The sequence below is a fragment of the Symphodus melops genome (assembly GCF_947650265.1).
Source record: "Symphodus melops genome assembly, chromosome: 13".
Classification (NCBI taxonomy): Eukaryota; Metazoa; Chordata; class Actinopteri; order Labriformes; family Labridae; genus Symphodus; species Symphodus melops.
The window spans coordinates 20870501-20888899 of record NC_136703.1 but is presented as its reverse complement, the minus strand read 5'-3'; the positions used below and the strand labels follow the sequence as shown (position 1 = coordinate 20888899).

At 43.0% G+C, this 18399-nt stretch overlaps 2 protein-coding genes across 3 annotated transcripts; one reads left to right on the top strand and one right to left on the bottom strand.

The window, feature by feature from the left end:
* Positions 1 to 422: 422 nt before the first annotated feature.
* map3k12 (mitogen-activated protein kinase kinase kinase 12) lies at positions 423 to 10691 on the top strand. Its single transcript, XM_079360642.1, has 14 exons — positions 423 to 681; positions 2271 to 2794; positions 4401 to 4584; positions 4684 to 4875; positions 4984 to 5142; positions 5308 to 5466; positions 5623 to 5731; positions 6184 to 6293; positions 6548 to 6664; positions 6758 to 6892; positions 7010 to 7733; positions 7822 to 7889; positions 8049 to 8346; positions 8764 to 10691. Exons 2-14 carry the CDS (start codon positions 2332 to 2334, stop codon positions 8893 to 8895), a joined length of 2850 nt encoding a protein of 949 aa, XP_079216768.1. The 5' UTR covers positions 423 to 681; positions 2271 to 2331; the 3' UTR covers positions 8896 to 10691.
* A 523-nt stretch (positions 10692 to 11214) lies between these two features.
* On the bottom strand, positions 11215 to 17431 carry LOC306834613 (poly(rC)-binding protein 2-like). Of its 2 annotated transcripts, none has more exons than XM_079360656.1 (13): positions 17270 to 17431; positions 16312 to 16433; positions 16122 to 16145; positions 15984 to 16016; positions 15732 to 15848; positions 15432 to 15563; positions 14726 to 14854; positions 14521 to 14595; positions 14232 to 14291; positions 13847 to 13919; positions 13697 to 13752; positions 13422 to 13591; positions 11215 to 12473 (listed from the first exon to the last, which is right to left on the bottom strand). In XM_079360656.1, exons 2-13 carry the CDS (start codon positions 16378 to 16380, stop codon positions 12437 to 12439), a joined length of 975 nt encoding a protein of 324 aa, XP_079216782.1. In that variant the 5' UTR covers positions 16381 to 16433; positions 17270 to 17431; the 3' UTR covers positions 11215 to 12436. The 2 variants fall into 2 exon arrangements, with proteins under 2 accessions (XP_079216782.1, XP_079216783.1); XM_079360657.1 differs by having other exon boundaries at positions 14250 to 14291.
* Positions 17432 to 18399: the final 968 nt, after the last annotated feature.

The window sequence follows — 18399 nt, the reverse complement described above, 5'->3', positions numbered from 1 at the left end:
CTGTGGTTTTGTTGTCGAACCCATCATCGAATAGTCTATAAACAAATATCTTGTTCATTATTATCATGAGATAAAAATCCACATATTTCCCTCTTAACACCTGAAGTAAAACCGCTGGGTCAGCTGCAATACAGTTTCCCTGCATCCGCGGGGACTCAGTGCCTTGCTCAAGGACACATCAGCAGCCTAAGGAGAGGCAGAGTATACTTGAAGTCATTTAATCACAGTCGCACATAGAAACCAGTGAATAAAGGGAAACATTTTTGGAGCGGAAGAGATTAATGTTGTGATGGGGGGTGGGGGGGGGGGGGGGGGGGGGGGGGGGGGGGTCGGAAAATGAAATTTCGTGTATTTTCTGTTTGCAGAAAAAATAGTGATGGCGCCCCCTCGTGGCCTAACATGCCTTTCCGTGACGTCAATTCAGCACTGGGAAGGAGACAGCTCCCTCCCCCCCAAAAAAACCCAGCGCGCCTCACGTTGCATGGGTCCCCGTTTATTGATAACACAATTTGCCCGCTGGGATCCATCCCAGTAGCGTGAAACTCGTGGATACGGGGACTGGAAATACAACACACAGTCCGGACCGAGGAACAACGACGATCCGCTTATTATCATCACCGACAAATAGAAAGCGGAGCCCACCCCTTTCACTTGACAACGCGACATCAAGAGGGCAGAAAGGTATGGGAATGTCACACTATCCGGTTAAATGCCGATTGAATTGGCAATCAGGTATCATCGGGACGTTTAGGTATGATGCTGTTGCTTAGTGCGGTAGCGTTCACGCCGCTCACACTGCACCACTGAACTGATGCTGCCAACAAAATCGTCGTCGATGAATGCGAGAAAATCATATTTGTGCAGCGAGGAAGCCCACATTACAGAATATCTGTGTTGATGCCAACGTTGAGTTAAATGTGGACACGCTGCGGCAGTTTGACTTGGCATGGACCGTAGTGGGCATCAGGCTTGCGATTCTTGCACGTCGGCTGTGATGCTGCTGAGTGTCATCATCACATCCTTGGTTATTTAAAGATTGATCTTCCTGTGTTTGTGTGCGTGTGTGCACGGCTCCTCTCTTCCTGCACAGGCCCCATGGTTGTTTATTGCCCGTTTTTTTTTTTCACGCTCTCATTTCGGTCTTCTCGTGCAGTGGTGCAGTACGAGAAATGGAGCTGGTGTATTATGTGAATAGGATACATGTGCTCTCTCCATCCTTCCTCCATGCTCTCTCTCTCTCTCTCTAACGCACACACATCCATGCATGCACGCACGCACGCACGCACGCTCATCCTACGTATCCACACTATGCTGGTTATGCAATTGTCATATTCTTCATATGCACACAATGCTCTTTACTTAAGGCATGACGGACGGCAGATGGTCGCTGCTGAGTGGCTTTGCTCTGATGTGTTTCGGACTCTGATGAGCCTCTGAGGAACAGTTAAAGAACAGGTGACATATAGAGCTGAGGACTGTGCATCCTTCTCTGTGTAGTTCATTCATAAAGCCTACCTTCACTCTGGATGATGGCTCCACTGGGCAGGCTGGCTCTCCCATTCATACACACAGAGAAGAGGCATGATTCAGACTGGATTTGGTTTAGAAATTGAGTAACTAAGTGGTTTAACTGGGGGGCTGGATGAGTGCCCAATTCACAGCAGGACTCCTCTGTTGTAGTGTTTTGCATTTGCTTTGACAAAAGAAAAGTTAGTGCATATTATAGAGAGAGAAGTTCCTCCTCGGTACTGATTCTTAAAACATAGGCCAATACCAATTACCCCTCAGATGCCAGTTCATTAAAATGATGCGCACATGATCGTAGGAAAACTCTGATTTCTGACCTTTAGCTAGCTTGAACTGAAGTTACACTCTCTGCCAGAACCTCACTGATGTTGTTCGTCAATGTCAGAGGATACTTAAGCTGAAAGCACTTGATTCTGGGAGCTATAACTGGTTCTATTTCTGAATATGTGCATTTACTGGTGTACTTGCAGATACATTATACTTCATTTTAAGCACTGATATTGTTATAGGTTTCACTGTACTCGGTTCTTTTTGTCATTTGTAAACAGAGAAATGAAATACCTAAGGTTAGTGGTCATTTCAGCACTAGACAGTTCCTTAGTCTAAATGATGCTGTTTAGTTCACATGTGGAGCTGTCCAGTGCTGAAGTTACTCAACACTTGTTTTGTGCTGATCAGTCAGAACATTGTGTCTTTGTTCATAAACATTGAATGTATTTATTATCATACTTGTACTCTTCCAGGTTTTCTTCTCATCGTCCCATCCACCATCCACCCTGACCTGCTGTGTTGGGGAAACCCCTGATGAGTGGGACCTGTATCCATGAGCCCCACGCCCCTTCCCCCTCCCTGTCAGGCTTCAGCACCCCCATCTCAGAGCCCCCCTATCGAAGACTTGATGGAGACACCCCTGCATGCACCCCCGAAACGGACCTGACGCCCACACAGTGTGTCCTCCGTAACGTGCTGTCCATTGACACAGGAGCGCAGGTGGTGCCAGGCGGCAGCAGCCCCACTCCCAGTGATGGACCCTCAGCCCATTTTGACAACAGCGTGCTAAAACTACATGAACATGAAGCCTGCCAGTGCGGCGGCGGGGCCGAGGCTGGGCACAGTCCGGAGGCCGGTGCTGTCCGGAGCCAGTCGGACAACATTCGGCTACAATCAGGAAGTGGAGGTTTTTTGGAGGGACTGTTTGGCTGCCTAAAACCGGTCTGGACCATGATTGGGAAGGCCTATTCCACTGAACACAAACATAGCCATGAAGGTAAGTTAACAGAAAACATTTCACCTCAAAGCTGTCTGAGCCGCTGCTAAGTTTTGGATAGCACAGTTTATCAAATTATAGCATTATTCACCAAAGAACTTTGGTGTTAATTTTCTTAACTTAACTTCTTTTCATAACTTCAAATAAATTCTCTCAAAACGTCAGGCACCAATGTTAAGCTCAAACTTCATACTTCAGCTCAGATTTAATTCAACGTTTTAATGGAACATGTGAAAATACTTCAGAACAAGTAAAGGTTGTGTTCTTTTCAAAAACATACCTCAGTAAGAGTACAGAAGCATTAACCACAAAATGAAGATTAATGAAGGTAAAAAAAAGTCCTGCAGATAAAAAGACACCTGTCACAGACATATACCATTGTATATAGTATTTTATAGTGTTGTATCAGATTCTTCTTGTTGTGCAAAACAAGCTAGTAGAGGTGAATTATTAATGTACATATACACAGACAGGGGTTCCAGCCTTGGATGTTGGCCCCCTACAAAGAGTGATCAAGTAATCAGAGCGGTTGTTTAAAGGAGGAAGGAAAACGACAAAGTTCTGCTTTGCAAATGTGTACATATTTTTAACCTTGTTAGAAGTCTGATGTCTGTCCTTTTGGGATAATCATTTTTGGATGATTTAATGTTTAAGACACTTAAGACTAAAACGTGTACATTATGAAAGTTAAGTGAGGAAATGTCTGTTAAAACTCTTAAACATCTGTGAAATGATCCAGCAGCTACACACTTCTGTAAGAAGAGTAAAACAAGCCACCGTGTTTTAGAATCATTTAGTGAATCATTTGTTTTGTGCTTAATCCTGAACTCTGTGCTGATACTCCCAAAGTAACTACAGCTCTGAGTTAACAGTGGAAGACGTCACTCTTTCCTGTCAAACATAGTGGTGTAGAGATATAAAGTAGCAGACCATCAGTCCCGCTGTCCAGCTGGCAGCGTGACTGTGTTCGCAACTCCGTCAGCCCGGCTCACTCTCAGTCATCAGCTGCCGTGAGTTTTCACAGCTGGCCAGAGGAGGCGTCGTGTGCATCCGCCTCAACCGCAGCAGCCCTCTCCAGAGATCTCGACACTTCAGTGGACCTCATGAAGAATTGATTTGCTTGTCTCTTTTATTCTGCCTGGCTCGTCTCTCCTTAGTGACCGAGCTCTCACAGTCATTTAAGAAGAGTCAATATGACAGATGACAGACAGATTACAGTACGAGTAGACTGTCCTTTCCCATGACTTTTTCTCTTATCTCTAGATAGAAATATAATGGTCGGCTGGATACATTGTCAATATACCATTTGTTTGAACATGGCAGGCTGTATGAGATAATTGTGTTCTGGCTAGTCCATTCTCATGTGCAGCATATAGCTAGCATTAGCCCATCAAACCCTCTGACTCCTGGATGTCTTAACTGATAGAGTACAAATTGACTTTTGGAGGTTTGTAAAGTGTAAACGATGTCTTTCAAGTAATAGCTCAACGATTGCTACTGAAAACATCTGTTGCAGCGCCTGTGTAATTCCAGTGCAAAGTTTCATGATCTCACTTTTACTTATCGGAAATCTGTTTTTTTTTTGGGACTATTGGTGTGTGTTTAGAGTCCTGGGAGGTCCCCTTTGAGGAGATCTCTGACCTGCAGTGGGTGGGCAGCGGGGCACAGGGTGCCGTCTTCCTCGGCAAGTTCCATGGAGAAGACGTGGCAGTAAAGAAAGTGCGCGACATTAAGGAGACGGAGATCAAACACCTGCGCAAACTTAAGCACCCCAACATCATCACTTTCAAGTGAGGAAACTCGAAAGATCCTACTGGGTCATGTGATGTTTAATTGCAAACGTCTCTCTTTGATTTGATGTGTTTTCTGACTGCTGTGCCTCCTTGCAGGGGCGTGTGCACCCAGGCTCCTTGTTACTGTATTCTTATGGAGTACTGTGCCCAAGGACAGCTGTACGAGGTGCTGAGGGCCGGCCGTAAAATCACCCCGTCCCTCATGGTTGACTGGGCCATGGGCATAGCCGGTGGCATGAACTACCTGCACCTCCACAAAATCATCCACAGAGACCTCAAGTCCCCAAAGTAAGACAACAAAAAACTCATCACAACTAGCAGACACAAAACATAAAATTTCAGGACAGATTCTCAAATATTTCAGTGGAAATTATACCCAATATCTTACATTTACAGCATGCTGATAACACATGACGACCTGGTTAAGATCTCTGACTTCGGCACCTCAAAAGAGCTCAGTGACAAAAGTACCAAGATGTCATTTGCTGGCACCGTAGCTTGGATGGCTCCTGAAGTCATCCGAAATGAGCCAGTGTCTGAAAAAGTGGACATCTGGTAAGTTTGATTAGCATCAATACAACACAGGACTTTTCTTTAGTTGATGAGCAGGTGGAGTATCAACATTTTGAGTGAAAGACTTCTTCCGAGGAATGCAAATACTATTGCAGTATTGAGGAGATCTTGACGTTCAGTGTAGCCAAAGCCTGACTTCTTTTAAAGGTCCTTTGGAGTGGTGCTGTGGGAGATGCTAACTGGAGAGATCCCTTATAAAGATGTGGACTCGTCTGCCATCATCTGGGGAGTGGGAAACAACAGCCTCCAGCTGCCCGTACCTGAGAGCTGCCCTGATGGCTTCAAGATCCTCCTCAGACAATGCTGGTGAGTCCTGCCTGGAAGTGACAATGAGAAAAACAGAAGCACAGAGAAAACAAGAAGAAGAGTAGTGGAATCCAGGTTTTAGAGTAGAAGCAATGGGAGGCGTGAGCGTGTGGTTTAGAGACTTAATTATCTGTTATTGTCTTTCACATCTTGCAGGAACTGTAAGCCCAGGAACAGGCCGTCTTTCCGTCAGATCCTTCTTCATCTTGATATAGCGTCAGCGGATGTTCTCTCCACTCCACAGGAGACCTACTTCAAGTCTCAGGTATGGGTGCCGATAAGAGTCCCTTGTCTGAATACCTCAGATCTGTAAATGCAGGACAAGGAAGACAAAGCACAGATTTCATTCAGAGCTACAAAGATTGATCGAGAGAAATGTCAAATATTTGCTGGTTTGGGGTTTTAATTGTGAAGAGTTGGGGCTTTTCTTTGTCATGTATGTCATTAAATGAGGAGTCTTTTGGACAGTTAGTCATCAGAACACATTTGAAGACGTCTCTTTGGGCTTTGGAAAATTGTGAACAAACTTTTTTTTTTAATTTTTGACTTTTACATAAAAGATTCATGATAAAAATGGCGGTCAGTCTTAACACAGACATTCACAACACGAACCCATAGACACGACTTTGCACAGCTATCACATTTAAACTAAGAACTGGTTACAAAGCCAGCTCTGGCTCAACTGCACTGGTTGACGTTAAGTGTGCTCCTCATCAGGCTGAATGGCGAGAAGAGGTGAAACAGCACTTTGAGAAGATTAAATCTGAGGGCACTTGTATCCACCGACTCGATGAGGAACTCATAAACCGGCGCAGAGAGGAACTCAGGTCTGTGTTTTTTCTTTTCCATCTCAAATGTATGATTGTGTAGAATCTCAGGGTGCTCAACCAGTAGATAATAGTTCTTCCACTGTTAGCCCACATGCATGAGGCCACTTTAACTGTGTCCCATTTCTCGATGTCATGCCTTTGTTCACCCTTGAGCGTGAAGTAAGTGCCTTGAGTGCAAGTCTATTGTGCAGAATTAGGAATCTGTCATGCGGATGCACAATGACAGCAGCTTTTTTTTTTTTTCTTCTCAGGCATGCCCTGGACATCCGTGAGCATTACGAGAGAAAACTGGAGAGGGCTAACAACCTTTACATGGAGCTCAGTGCTGTCATGTTGCAGCTGGAGCTCAAAGAGAAAGAGTTGCAGAGGTAGGAATGAACCCGCGAATGCAGGCTCGATTGTTCTCCCAAATAAATGTAAGCCTCAACGCATTTACATTTTGGTGTAATTCTATTCCCCAGGAGAGAGCAGTCGTTGGATAAAAAGTATCCTGGTTTGTTTAAGCACCACAGCTCTAGACAGAGCAGCTCCTCCAACACCATGGACAAGCTCATCAAGAAGAGAAATGTCCCTCAGAAACTGCCCTCGGGAAAGAGGTGATGCATCTCATTTCAGTGGTTGTTCGGTTGAATAAGATTATTGCTTAAATGGTGAAATGAATATTCATTAGGCTGGTGGGTTGTATTGTTTACTCATCCTTCTTTCTTTTCCAGGCCAGACATCCTCAAATCTGAGGTCATCATTCCCAAAATGGATTCCTCCATGATGCAAGTCACGATCCCAGCCTGCCCCAACAGGAGCTCCACTTCCCCCAGCCGCTCTCGAAGGGTAAAGACCCGCCACCGCAAGCCAGGGAAGGGAAGCAGCGGAGACCTGGCTGGACTTAAGGCGACTCAATCATCCCCTAACAGGGATTCATCTGCGCAAGCTAACAGTTCAACCAACAACACCTCCAAGCAGCTCCTGGAGCCTTCCGCAGCCCTGCGAGGGCTCAGCCACGAGCAGCAGCAGAGGCAGCTCTCCTCCTCCAGCCCCGACCTCATCTGCACCACGCTGGAGGCCGAAGGACAAGGAAAAGGGGAGACCTCTGTGGGCGGGCTGGAGAGAGGTGGGAGCCTTAGTGCGTCTGCAGGGTTAGGGGGGTCGGAGGCAGGGGCAGCTGGTCTCGATGATCTCACAGAAACTCCCCCACGTAGCGACACGCCGAGTGAAGATGCTGCATCTTTTCCGTTCTCCAGCAGCCCAGACTCACCGTGTGGGCGGGGGGCGGCTGCAGGTCGGGGGTCTTTGGGATCTCCACGTCTGCCTCTTGATGGGGAGGATAAGGAGGATGGAGCGGGTGCTGTAAGGTTACCCCGGGGGGCATCCGGAGGGATTGGGAGTCAGCATCTCACACCTTCGGCCATTCTGTACAGAGCAGCTATCACACGCAAACAGGTAAAGAGACAGATATCTAAACGTTCTCCTCGGTCTTCCTCTGGCGACACTTTGATCATTTTCACTTGTGCATTTTTGCCGACTACAGAGGCGTGGAGTGTCATCAGAAGAGGAGGAGGGTGAGGTTGACAGTGAGGTTGAGTTACCACGGAGACGGTGAGTAGCTTGTCGTCCTTCATCACTGGAAAATTCCCTCAAGCTCTCCTCCCTCTCTGACAAGTTGATTTATTCGGAGAACAAAAAGAATGATTTGAATATCAGGCTTTGACATCAAACCTATTTTTGATTTTGGTGTTTCTCGTTTAATCTCTGCAGACGTCCGACCAGCATCACAAAGTGTCAGTCAGTGTCTACCTTCAGCTCGGAGAACCTGTCTGTGTCAGACGGCGAGGAGGGACACACCACCGACCACTCTCACAGCGGTACCCCCGACGTGGTCAGTACCAACACTGACGACAGGCTGGACGACCGCAGCGATGACCTCCTCTCTCAGGGGTCCGAGATCCCCGCGGACAACACAGATCCCGCCCAGGCTTCTGATGGCCTGTCGGAGCGAGACGGAGCCATAGGCCCGGCCAAAGCTCAGCTGGACGCTGGGCAGAATCCTAATGAGGTAAAAACAGATCCGCAGAGGATCGCATGTGTCAGTATGTGTCATCTTTTTTTATAGTGATGCAAAAACAAAACTCCAAAGCGAAAGTTGCTTCTCAAGATATTCAGTTTCTTCTTCTTTAATTGAGCTTAGCCCTGACATTTCAAACAAAAGAAAACATTAGCAGGGTTGCCTGTAGCCCAGTGGTTAGTGCACACACCCGACGTACGGAGGCCAAAATCCTCCAGGCGCATGGCACAGAGTCAAATCTGACTTGACCTTTTTTAATTTTTCATTGTGTTCTCTTCTGTCAAAAGAGGCAATCGAATCATTTTGCTACAAACGACAATGACAACAAAGGCGCTGCAGCAATTAAAAGGACCTGACTTATTGTTTTCTGAAGTTCATGAGTACCTTCGTTTTTCACTCACTTTTCAGAGTCGGGCCCTGTGTGATGATTCTGACTGTGACAGTGCTGAGCTGGATCAGTCTGGCAGTGGAGAGCCCAGCCGTCCTCCCAGCGCTGGAGCATGGGCCCCCCTCACTACACCTCACACAGGACCTCCGTAGATCACTGGACACAAAGCAAAGACCTCCAACTACCCTCCAGTGGACGACCATCACAGGCGTACACAAATCTGTCAGTGCAGTACATTACTGTTGTCGAGAGGAATCACACTTAAAACTGGGCTCTGACTATGACAAGTGGGCTTGTGGTGTCTCATGAGTTGGTTCCTGGCAAACCTTCATCAGATAGCATAGGACATTTGTCATAACCTGACATCAGATATTTTGGCAGCTTGTGACATCAGGTAATGTCATTTGAGTTCAGTTAGGTTTTTTTTTAGGCAAAATAGTTACCAAGGTAACCTTAGCCACTGCTCCAGTACAGCAAAAACCCTTCCACAGACACGCACGCACAAGATACCACAGTCATCCTTTAAACACTCTTATCCTCACTCTGGGAGCATTCTTCATGATTCTCCACCCACGAATGCATCAAATACTAATGAATAATAATGTAAATATCCATTACCTACCACATGAGAAATATCTAAATTTATTTTATTTGTAAGATAAAAAAGTAAGACTAAATGGTATGCAGCCCTGTGAACAAATGCATGACTACATGTTTATAATTTATGGTTTGAATGTGTCAGTTTTATATTTTGTGAGAGTTTACACTTTTTTAATCCTGAAAGTATTACTTAAGTTATTTTTTTTTGTTAATAAATGTTAGCACTCAAGGGGACGGGGGGAGTCCGAATGGAATGAAAATCTCACCAGGATATCGATCATGATGCATAATTAGGATTCCTAGTAGGTAATACATCATTTTTTTAAACCCTTCTACTACTGAGTTTCGAATGACGTGGTTGATATATATTTTTTTGTGAAGCTTATCAAACATGTGAAATGATTGGAAAGCTTTGGGTTCAATCAAAATGCACTTTTGCCACTTTAGGTATGCTGGCGCTGCTCTAATTTCTAAAATTGTTTGTCTTTTGTCAGTAGGATGACCATTTGAGGAGTAGTGCAAGAAATAGATTGCACTTAGTAAAAAATGAATTTCTATAAAACCATCCATGTAAAAGATAGAAAAGGGGTTACAATACTAGTTGTGAAGAAAAAAAAAACGCTTCAGCTGAATTAGAGATTTATTTTTTTATAGGATGCATTATTTTCCTCGTCATAGCCTGTTGCCTACATTACCCAACTACTTCTGTCAGAGTCGCGTTCGAATCATTTGTATGCTCCACGCTGACTCAAGCTACGTTGTTTGAGACAGTTTACACCTGTAACACCAATTTAAATGTTTGAAATCCCCCTTTAAGAAAAGAACCACACAGCTCCTGTATTTCACCACGTTGATAGGTTTCATAAAAACCTTAACTTCCTTCTACCCTTTAAGATAACTGCAGAAGTAGCCAGATAAGGAATAGTGCACTTCTCTGTGGTGGTTTAGTAGTTGAACAGTAAGTATCCTTTGGGTTTGGATAGAAATGTTTTGTTTTTATACAGCATTGCACATTGTACCTGTAACATAGGAATTATATCAAATGCAAAATATTATGAGCAACAATAAATGATGTATTGGTAAAAAAAAAAAAAAAAAAAAAAAGACGTGAAAATCGAAAGTGTGTCGTCATAATTACAGGTTGTAGTGTTGCTGCTTCACATGGGGCATTCAAACATGACATTAAAGCCAGTTTACAGTGACTCTACGCATGTTTAAACTTTTTAAATGGTCAGTTTAATTTTCTTCCCAATTCTTTTTTTTTTCCATCTTGGCTTGTATAGGCGGTGGTGCACAATGAATTGTACATTATGGGCAATTTAAAGACACCCTGCAGCCAATCAGAGGCGAGTTTCACCTAGACTAATGTTCAAAAGACTTTTAGACAGTTGTGTTCTTAGATATCTTTTAATATGTAAGCAAGAGCTGTAACAATTTATCAGTAGTTTGTCATCTCTGCAGTCAACTGTCGGCTATTCTGTAGTTAATCGTTCAAAATAGTGAAAACATTTGAGTTCAAGGTTTTAGGATTGGAAACAATTATTAGTAGGGCTGGGAATTGATTGTCTAAAGATTTTCATTCTTAGTGTCACGATTTGTTTCGGAATCTATTTTCGATTCAAAACGATTCATGACACTATTTTTGAATTAGTACATACTTCAGGCTCTACTCCAGTCATTTATGAGACTGGCTAAATTTCATGCTGCTCCTTTTGGCATTCAAGAGTTAAAGAGACAGCCTCTGCACTTCGAGTGACTGATTAGCCAAAAAATGAAATGGATTTTTGGAAGTTGGTAAGTTTTTTGTTAGTAAGAATTGATACGAGATTGATTTGATACGTAAACACCACAACACATGGAGGAGCCAGAACTGTTTAAGCATTTCACATCTTTTTTATTTCTGCATTTCATTTCTTCAACAATTTAATTGCACCCAGATCTACAATAGTTTGAAAACGTGCACAAAAACGTGTTTCTTCATCCTGCAAAGAATAATAAAAAATAAAATCTGACCCAGGCAAAAAAAGGATAGCAGGAAACTAGTGTTAATTCTATAATTCTCCTTCTAGTTAATCATAATTTAATACCTCAGCATAATATACTTATAAAGACAAATCTGTCATGTAGTTTTGCCCCTTGCAGCATTCCCCAGCCCTGCAGTTAAAAAAAATATTTTCTCTATTTAAAACAAACATTTCAATGTTATCATCATCATCATTACTATGGTCTTAGTAATTTCAGAGAAAAGAAAATATTTTCCTCTCATTCAGGCCCACCCCATGTGACCAAGGCCCACCCACCCTTATCAGAATCCAATACACAACAATGCTCAAAAGTCCTGATCGAGAAATAAAACGGATGGAAATACAGGAATGACACAAAACAATTACTCAGCAAATTAGAGGTGAGACATAATGTAGCTTAAAATTCTCCTTTTGAACCCGCACTCAACCACAAGGGATCAGTTTCCCTGGGACTCTCAAAAAAAAAAAAAAAAAAAGGTTTTCACCTGCATTCACAATCACCTGGAGATCATTTACACCCACTGAACCTGTTAAAACCCACAATGCCTCATTTAGGAAGTACAGCCTCAGAAAGAAGATGATGGCAAGTATCAATGAATTCTACTCTTACGATGAGCCGTGTATTAAATAAAAAATAAATAGATATTTAAAAAGGAAGGGAAAGAACAGTCCATCTATTATGTTATTGTGTCTTTTTTTTCTTCATTTTTTGACATTTTCTAAGAAAAATCTGACATAAGAAAAACATCATTTATGCCTTTTCAGATTTTTCTAAAACATTTTACCTATATCAAGAAGATCATACAGATATACAGTAAAATAAAGAGGAAAAAATACAACAAAATGAAGTCTTTAAAAACTATATGCAAAGGGAATTTAAAAACATAATAAATAAATAAAATACCAATATTATGATGATGGTTTAATTACAACTGAGGAGGTGGATAACCGAAGCCGAGGAGAAACAGTGAGTTTAGAGTACTTGGTTTTTGCATTAAGTTCAATAAGGGACCTCTTGGTAAAAAGTAGGGGGAGGGGTTACATTAGGTGCTGATGAAGATCCTCCATGTCAGTTGGCTGCGAGTCCAGTGGCTTCAGAAGAAAGCCTGCGGAGGACAACAGAGAACAAGATGACCTTCACACTCGATTGAAGTTTGAGCTCTTTGAGGGCGTGCAAATGAATTCTTTACATGTGAACCAGAAGGAACGTAGCAATAACAAAGATAGAACCGCACAACCAGAAATACCAATCAGTCAAAGAAAATTAACAAAAATCTTCTGATTTGCACTTTCACTGAAGGTCAACTTGCATCTCAGGGAAATTCAGAATTCAGTCATGAAAAATGATATAAAATAAATGATGACCATAAAGAGCTGACCATTTTTCAAGTCAGGCTAAGGGAGGGGGATTAACACTGGATTAGTTTTGTTTTATTCCTACACTCTCATTTGTTCAAGAAACAGCATGTCTTCTGCGACCCTGACTTTCAATCAAGACAAAATGTGAATCCACAGATTTATAGGCGCTGCCAACAATTGCTGATGAAAGGCATTTTTTAAAGTCAGGTTAAACTCAGTAATGGGACATTTGATATTAGTTTTTAACTATCTCAATTTGTCACTCCTGATTGAAATGGTGTAATCATTATCATCATATTACAGGCATGTCAGTTTAGAGATGCATGTTTTAAAGCTCCAGTCGAGGTTTAACCTCCCGTTTAAGTCACTAACAGACAAAACTGCCTTCACCAACACATAGTTCACCTCACAGTATGGACAACCTTAGTCGAATTATTAGGCATGACTTCACAAAGAAAACACTTCTGCAGTGTTTGATTTGAACCTAAGAACATTTTAGTACATCTATTACAAAAAAAAAACAAAAAAAAAAAAACTGAATGTTGATCCCTTATAAAAGCCTGGACACAGCTGAGCTCCACACAGAAGAGTTTCACAATTTCAGACACAAAGTAAACTGTTAGACATGAAGCACTGTGTGAACTTGCTGCTCTGTGATCGTATTAACAGTACTGCATAAGAGTGAAGTCTCTCACCGAGCATTGATCAGGTACTCAGCCAGGCTGATGCTGGCGTGGGAGCCAGTGATGGTGACCTGTCTGTCAGTGGAGCCCTCCACAGGATTGGCAATCTTGATCTGAGCCCCTGACATCTGACGGATCTCATTGATCTTTGCGCCCTGACGGCCGATGATGCAGCCAATGAGCTGAAGACCAAACGAAGAAGAAAGTGAGAAACCAGCAGCATCAGGACAGACACGAAGATCCTATTTATTCCTCCCTACAAACACAACATGTCCAATGTAACTCACATCGTTTGGAATGGTCAGCTCATGAGAGCCAGTTTGTGCAGAGGCATCCATCCCACCTGAAGAAATGCAAAGAAAAAAAACAAGTGTTGACAAGATGGAGCAATTCAAATCTCCGGGATTCACATTCCCTCTTTCAGTCTGCCCACCTACCCTGGAAGCCCTGGTTGCTATGTGCAATAGGGAAGGGGCTCTGCTGCATGGCCAGCTGGTGTAGTTTGGTGAGCTGTTGACACAAAGGAGGAGAGGACACAGACAAATGATGAGCGGGGGAAATAGTAAAGGGCAAATGAAATTTTGTAAATATGTCCCTTTTTGTCGTGGAAATGAGAGGAAAATGTGAAATGGATGGAATATGGAAACTGTGATGTTTAGTCTAAAAGGGTCAAAGAAAGTGTTAAAATAACTAGAATACGGTAAAAGAAGTGTTAAATGGATCTCAGGCAGTGGTGTTGGGAAAATAAAAAGTCAGAGGGATGAAATAAGAAGGTGGCATGGCTTCCCAGGACCGAAGTTACAAATATATTGGATCACTTACAGAGGGCCCTTCACTTACATCAGGCTGTGGAATGGCGTGCTGCCCTTGGACAGCGTATGCCTGCAAGGAGAGAACAGCACTTAGGAGGGTGTGGCAGTGTCACACACTGAACTCCAATATCCATCAGTCCTCTGTCCTTGAGTGGACATGCTACAGACAGCAGACTAAGCCCATAGCCCATTTTAAACTTGATCATTCTCTGTCCCCAAAACAGAGGACGCTGCTGTCACGACAAAATGGTACCAATGACACATACGTAGGAAGATTAAATAATGCTATTGTTGTTTACCTGACCAGCTGCAAAAATGACGGGAGAGCCTGAGGGTTTGGGTCTGTACGGGATGGTCACTCCCTTTGGTGGAGACTAAGAAATAAAAAAATCCAACATTTTATGTCGATCGATCACAAACCAGAAAACAGAGCATTCAGGATCAAACTATCAGTCAACAATTTTTTTGTCCCATAAACAACAATTTGGGAAAAATTCTCCTCACCTCAAGCATGACAACACAAATCTGCTTGACACACTCAATTATGGACTGTGGGGTCCCTGCAACTGTGATGGCACGCTCTGTTGAGTTGGGCAACATGTCCCCTGCTACTTGTACCTGCGCTCCGGCTGACTGCAGACACACACAGAAGAGAGAATCAGCAGAAGGTTCACGTAAAACAAAAGCTGCTTTCACATAATGCATTCCTGAAAAGGCGTAAAAAGTGGGAGGCAGACTGACATCTTCCTGAGTTGGTTGTACACACACACACACACACACACGTCCCTCACAGTGGGAGACTATCTCTGTCAGTCTGGGGGAGGGGGGAGACATGACGTACAAAGTAGACTGCGGACATTCACTTTGATATTAAAGCATCTTGTAGTTTAAGATATTCCCAATAACAGCAAAAGAGCGGAGAACAACACTGCCGAGTCGAAATCTGAATGACGCAGTTTGATCTCCCCGCACACGCAACAGTGTATGGTCGTGAGCCTGTTGCAGGATATGTCATCACCCCCTCCCACTTGCGTGCTGTGAATTTCCCCCGACCATTTCCTGCTGCATTCTCACATCACCTCACCCCAGCTTTGCATGGAAAATCTACCAGGCAGCGGAGAGGACCAAATTTCAACAACAAAAAAAGTCAGGATACTTTCTGGAGTTTTTGTGCATGCGTATAAGCAGGAAGAGAGACAGAATGACAAACCTCTCTGATTTCCTTTATCTTGCAGCCGCCCTTGCCAATGAGAGAGCCACACTGGCTTGCAGGCACAACAAGGCGCATGGTGACCGGTGGTTTGCTGGTGGCTGTACTGTTAGTCATCGAGGTGCTGATGTCCTGCAGAGAAGGTGACACAACAAAAAGAAAATATGAAGAGCCGGTTCTTTTGACATGGATGACCTATAGCTGTTAATGGCATCTTTTGTTATAGGCGATAGATAGATAGAAATACCTTTTATTAATATTTTAGGTACAAGCTTTAAATGTGCAGTGTGCATGTCTTACCTCCTCCAGTTTCTCGATGATCATGGAGAAAGCTTTAAAAATGGAGGTTGTGGGTCCTGCCAGGGTTATGATCCTCTCCGGGCAGTTCCCTTCTGAGATGTTGATACGAGCACCACTCTACAAAAAAAAAAAAGAGGAAATAACAGATCAGTCACTTTATCATATGACACGAGTCACCCGCTTAAATAAAAACATGAACATACACCCCCACCTAGATCATCTGCGTTTGTCTGCTTAAAAATAAAATGTTACCTCCTCTCGCATCTTCTTCACAGACTCCCCTTTCTGTTAGGACGCACAAACGCACAATCTTTACAAAACGGCACATGGGAGCAAAAATATGGTGACGGCACGCTTGAAGCAAAACATAGATAAAAAAAGACAACTTACCTTGCCTATAATGCTTCCAACCTCCTACAGGAAACAAGCAAACAGAAATGCACGTTAGAGCTTTAAGTGCATTTTGGTTGTCACTGGCAGAAGAGAAAAGGCAGAACTTTGTTTTCCTTTTTCTCCAATCAATAAGAGCGTGGGCCATGGTTTAACCTTGTTAACAGACATTTGGTGGAGAGACACTCACCTTCCCGTGCATGAGTAGCCTGATAGTTAAGGTGACATTAAGTCCTCCCTCGACCAGGCTTGAGTCCATGGCTGCTGCTGAATCCAGATTTTAAACTGAGTCTTTGGTCACTGGAAGAAAGTCTGCAAACAGAGTGGAAAATAATGTGACAAACAGGGGACACATTTAGCTCATGGAAACTATGAAAAACACCCCAGTGGAAAAGCGTTGTTTACAATAAAACAAATAAAACTGTTGCCATGGCAGAGGAATGAAACGATGCAGGCAGTTTAAATGTTGTCGATTCGAGCATGCAACTGTACATTAATAACGTTAGCAAACACCCTCCGAAAGAATGAGTCGTTTCAGCTCTGTAATTGACATTAGACTGGCCCGAGTCCACTCATTCACTCAGCACAATGACCCACTGTCTCCCTCTGGATGTGTGTATTATCTGGCATCGATTAGCTGTGACGATATAGCATTTTTTTTTACGTTTAATTGCACATGTATGAATACAGCAAGTAAAAACATCCTTTTCGTGGTACAGCAACTTTTTCATAGCCGATGAATGCATTGTGAGAGTAGACGCTTCAGAGGGTAACTCTGCAAAACAGTTTAGCAGCAGAATCACAGCTAGTCACGCAAAGCAAGCTTTCACGGCTAAGTTAGCACCGTCTAATTTCTTCCATAACTTCCTCACTTAATATATCCCGGGATGTATTTGCATTTGTAAAATTTAACCACAACATCTGCAAAGCATCTCCAGAGTGCAGCAGTTAGCAACTACCTCGGCTGTGAAGTTAAATACAAATCGTTTTTTTCCCCCGACCAGGTCGCTAGCGTTAGCATCCTCTGATGCAGGAAATAGCCTGATCCCGAGGCCTAGGGAGCGCACAGAGGCATGCAGAGTTATCCCCCCCGTCCTTCACTCAGAGAAGGGAAAAAAACAACAAAGCCATATCTGTGGAGGTCTTACCCGAACCGTCCCTTGAAGAGTGTTCAGGGGGTGGGTAAGGGTAGAAGGGGAGAGGTTCGGGAGGGAGTTTTGAAAGGATCCGGGGAAGAGGGAAAAGACACCGCTGTTCGATCCGACTCCACTCTTCTGCTTGGCACAAAAGACAAAATGAATTCAACTTCGACCTCTCAACCGCCCCGCCCCTCTCCGTGGGTCAGCCCCGCCCCCTCTCCGCGGGTCAGCCCCGCCCACCTGCAAAGCTGTGCTGCTGGATTCTTCTTTTAATTAGAGACTACCAAAAATATATAGCTGCTTCTTGTGTTTGAAGATATGTATTGGAGTAAAACGAGCCAAAAACATCATCTTCCAAATGTCAATATTATATATGAGGGTTTTTATTTGCAGAACATGACAAATGGTAAAGATAGGCTAACTGAAACACTTTAGTGTTCAGAGGTGACACTTTTCATATTTTTGTATGTTTTCCTGAGAGTCCAAGTGTGTTTTGTTTTAGTTATTTGAAATGTTTTTAAACTTTATTTTTGTATGCTCTGTTCAGCAATTTGACCTGAAAGCGCTTTACAAATAAATGTATTATTATTATTATTATTAACTTTAACAACATAATTAGTTTAAGTTTTTACAAGAAAGGCCAAAAACAACTTTATTTAATGCATTTGGCTTTGCTCTCCTTCCATAGTCTTTCACATTGCTGTTGGTTGATGTTATACATTCTTATTCCAGTTCAGACTTGGTGGAGGTGTACTCTGTACGCCTTGAAGTGTTTCTGTGTTGTAATTTAGCTAACACTCAAAACAAATTGTTCCATGCATGTAGAGATGCAGATTTAAGAAATATTTGAACCGGTTTCTTTAAGGTTTTTTTTTTTCAGAGCTGTAGCCTATGTAAATCTGAAACAGCATTTGTGAAGTTTACAAAAAAATCTTGGGATTGTGTTGTCTGAAACCCAACATAATGAGGTTTCTTCAGAAAAAAGTACAAATATGTAAAAAAGTTACAAATATTTCAGAGTCCTAAAAATATGTTGCTAAAGAAAAAAATCAGGAAATGGGTGGCTCAAGAACTGAGTTGGTTACCTTGTGCTTTCTTTAAAACGTTGCAGAGTGCTCAATAGTAGACTATGATTGATG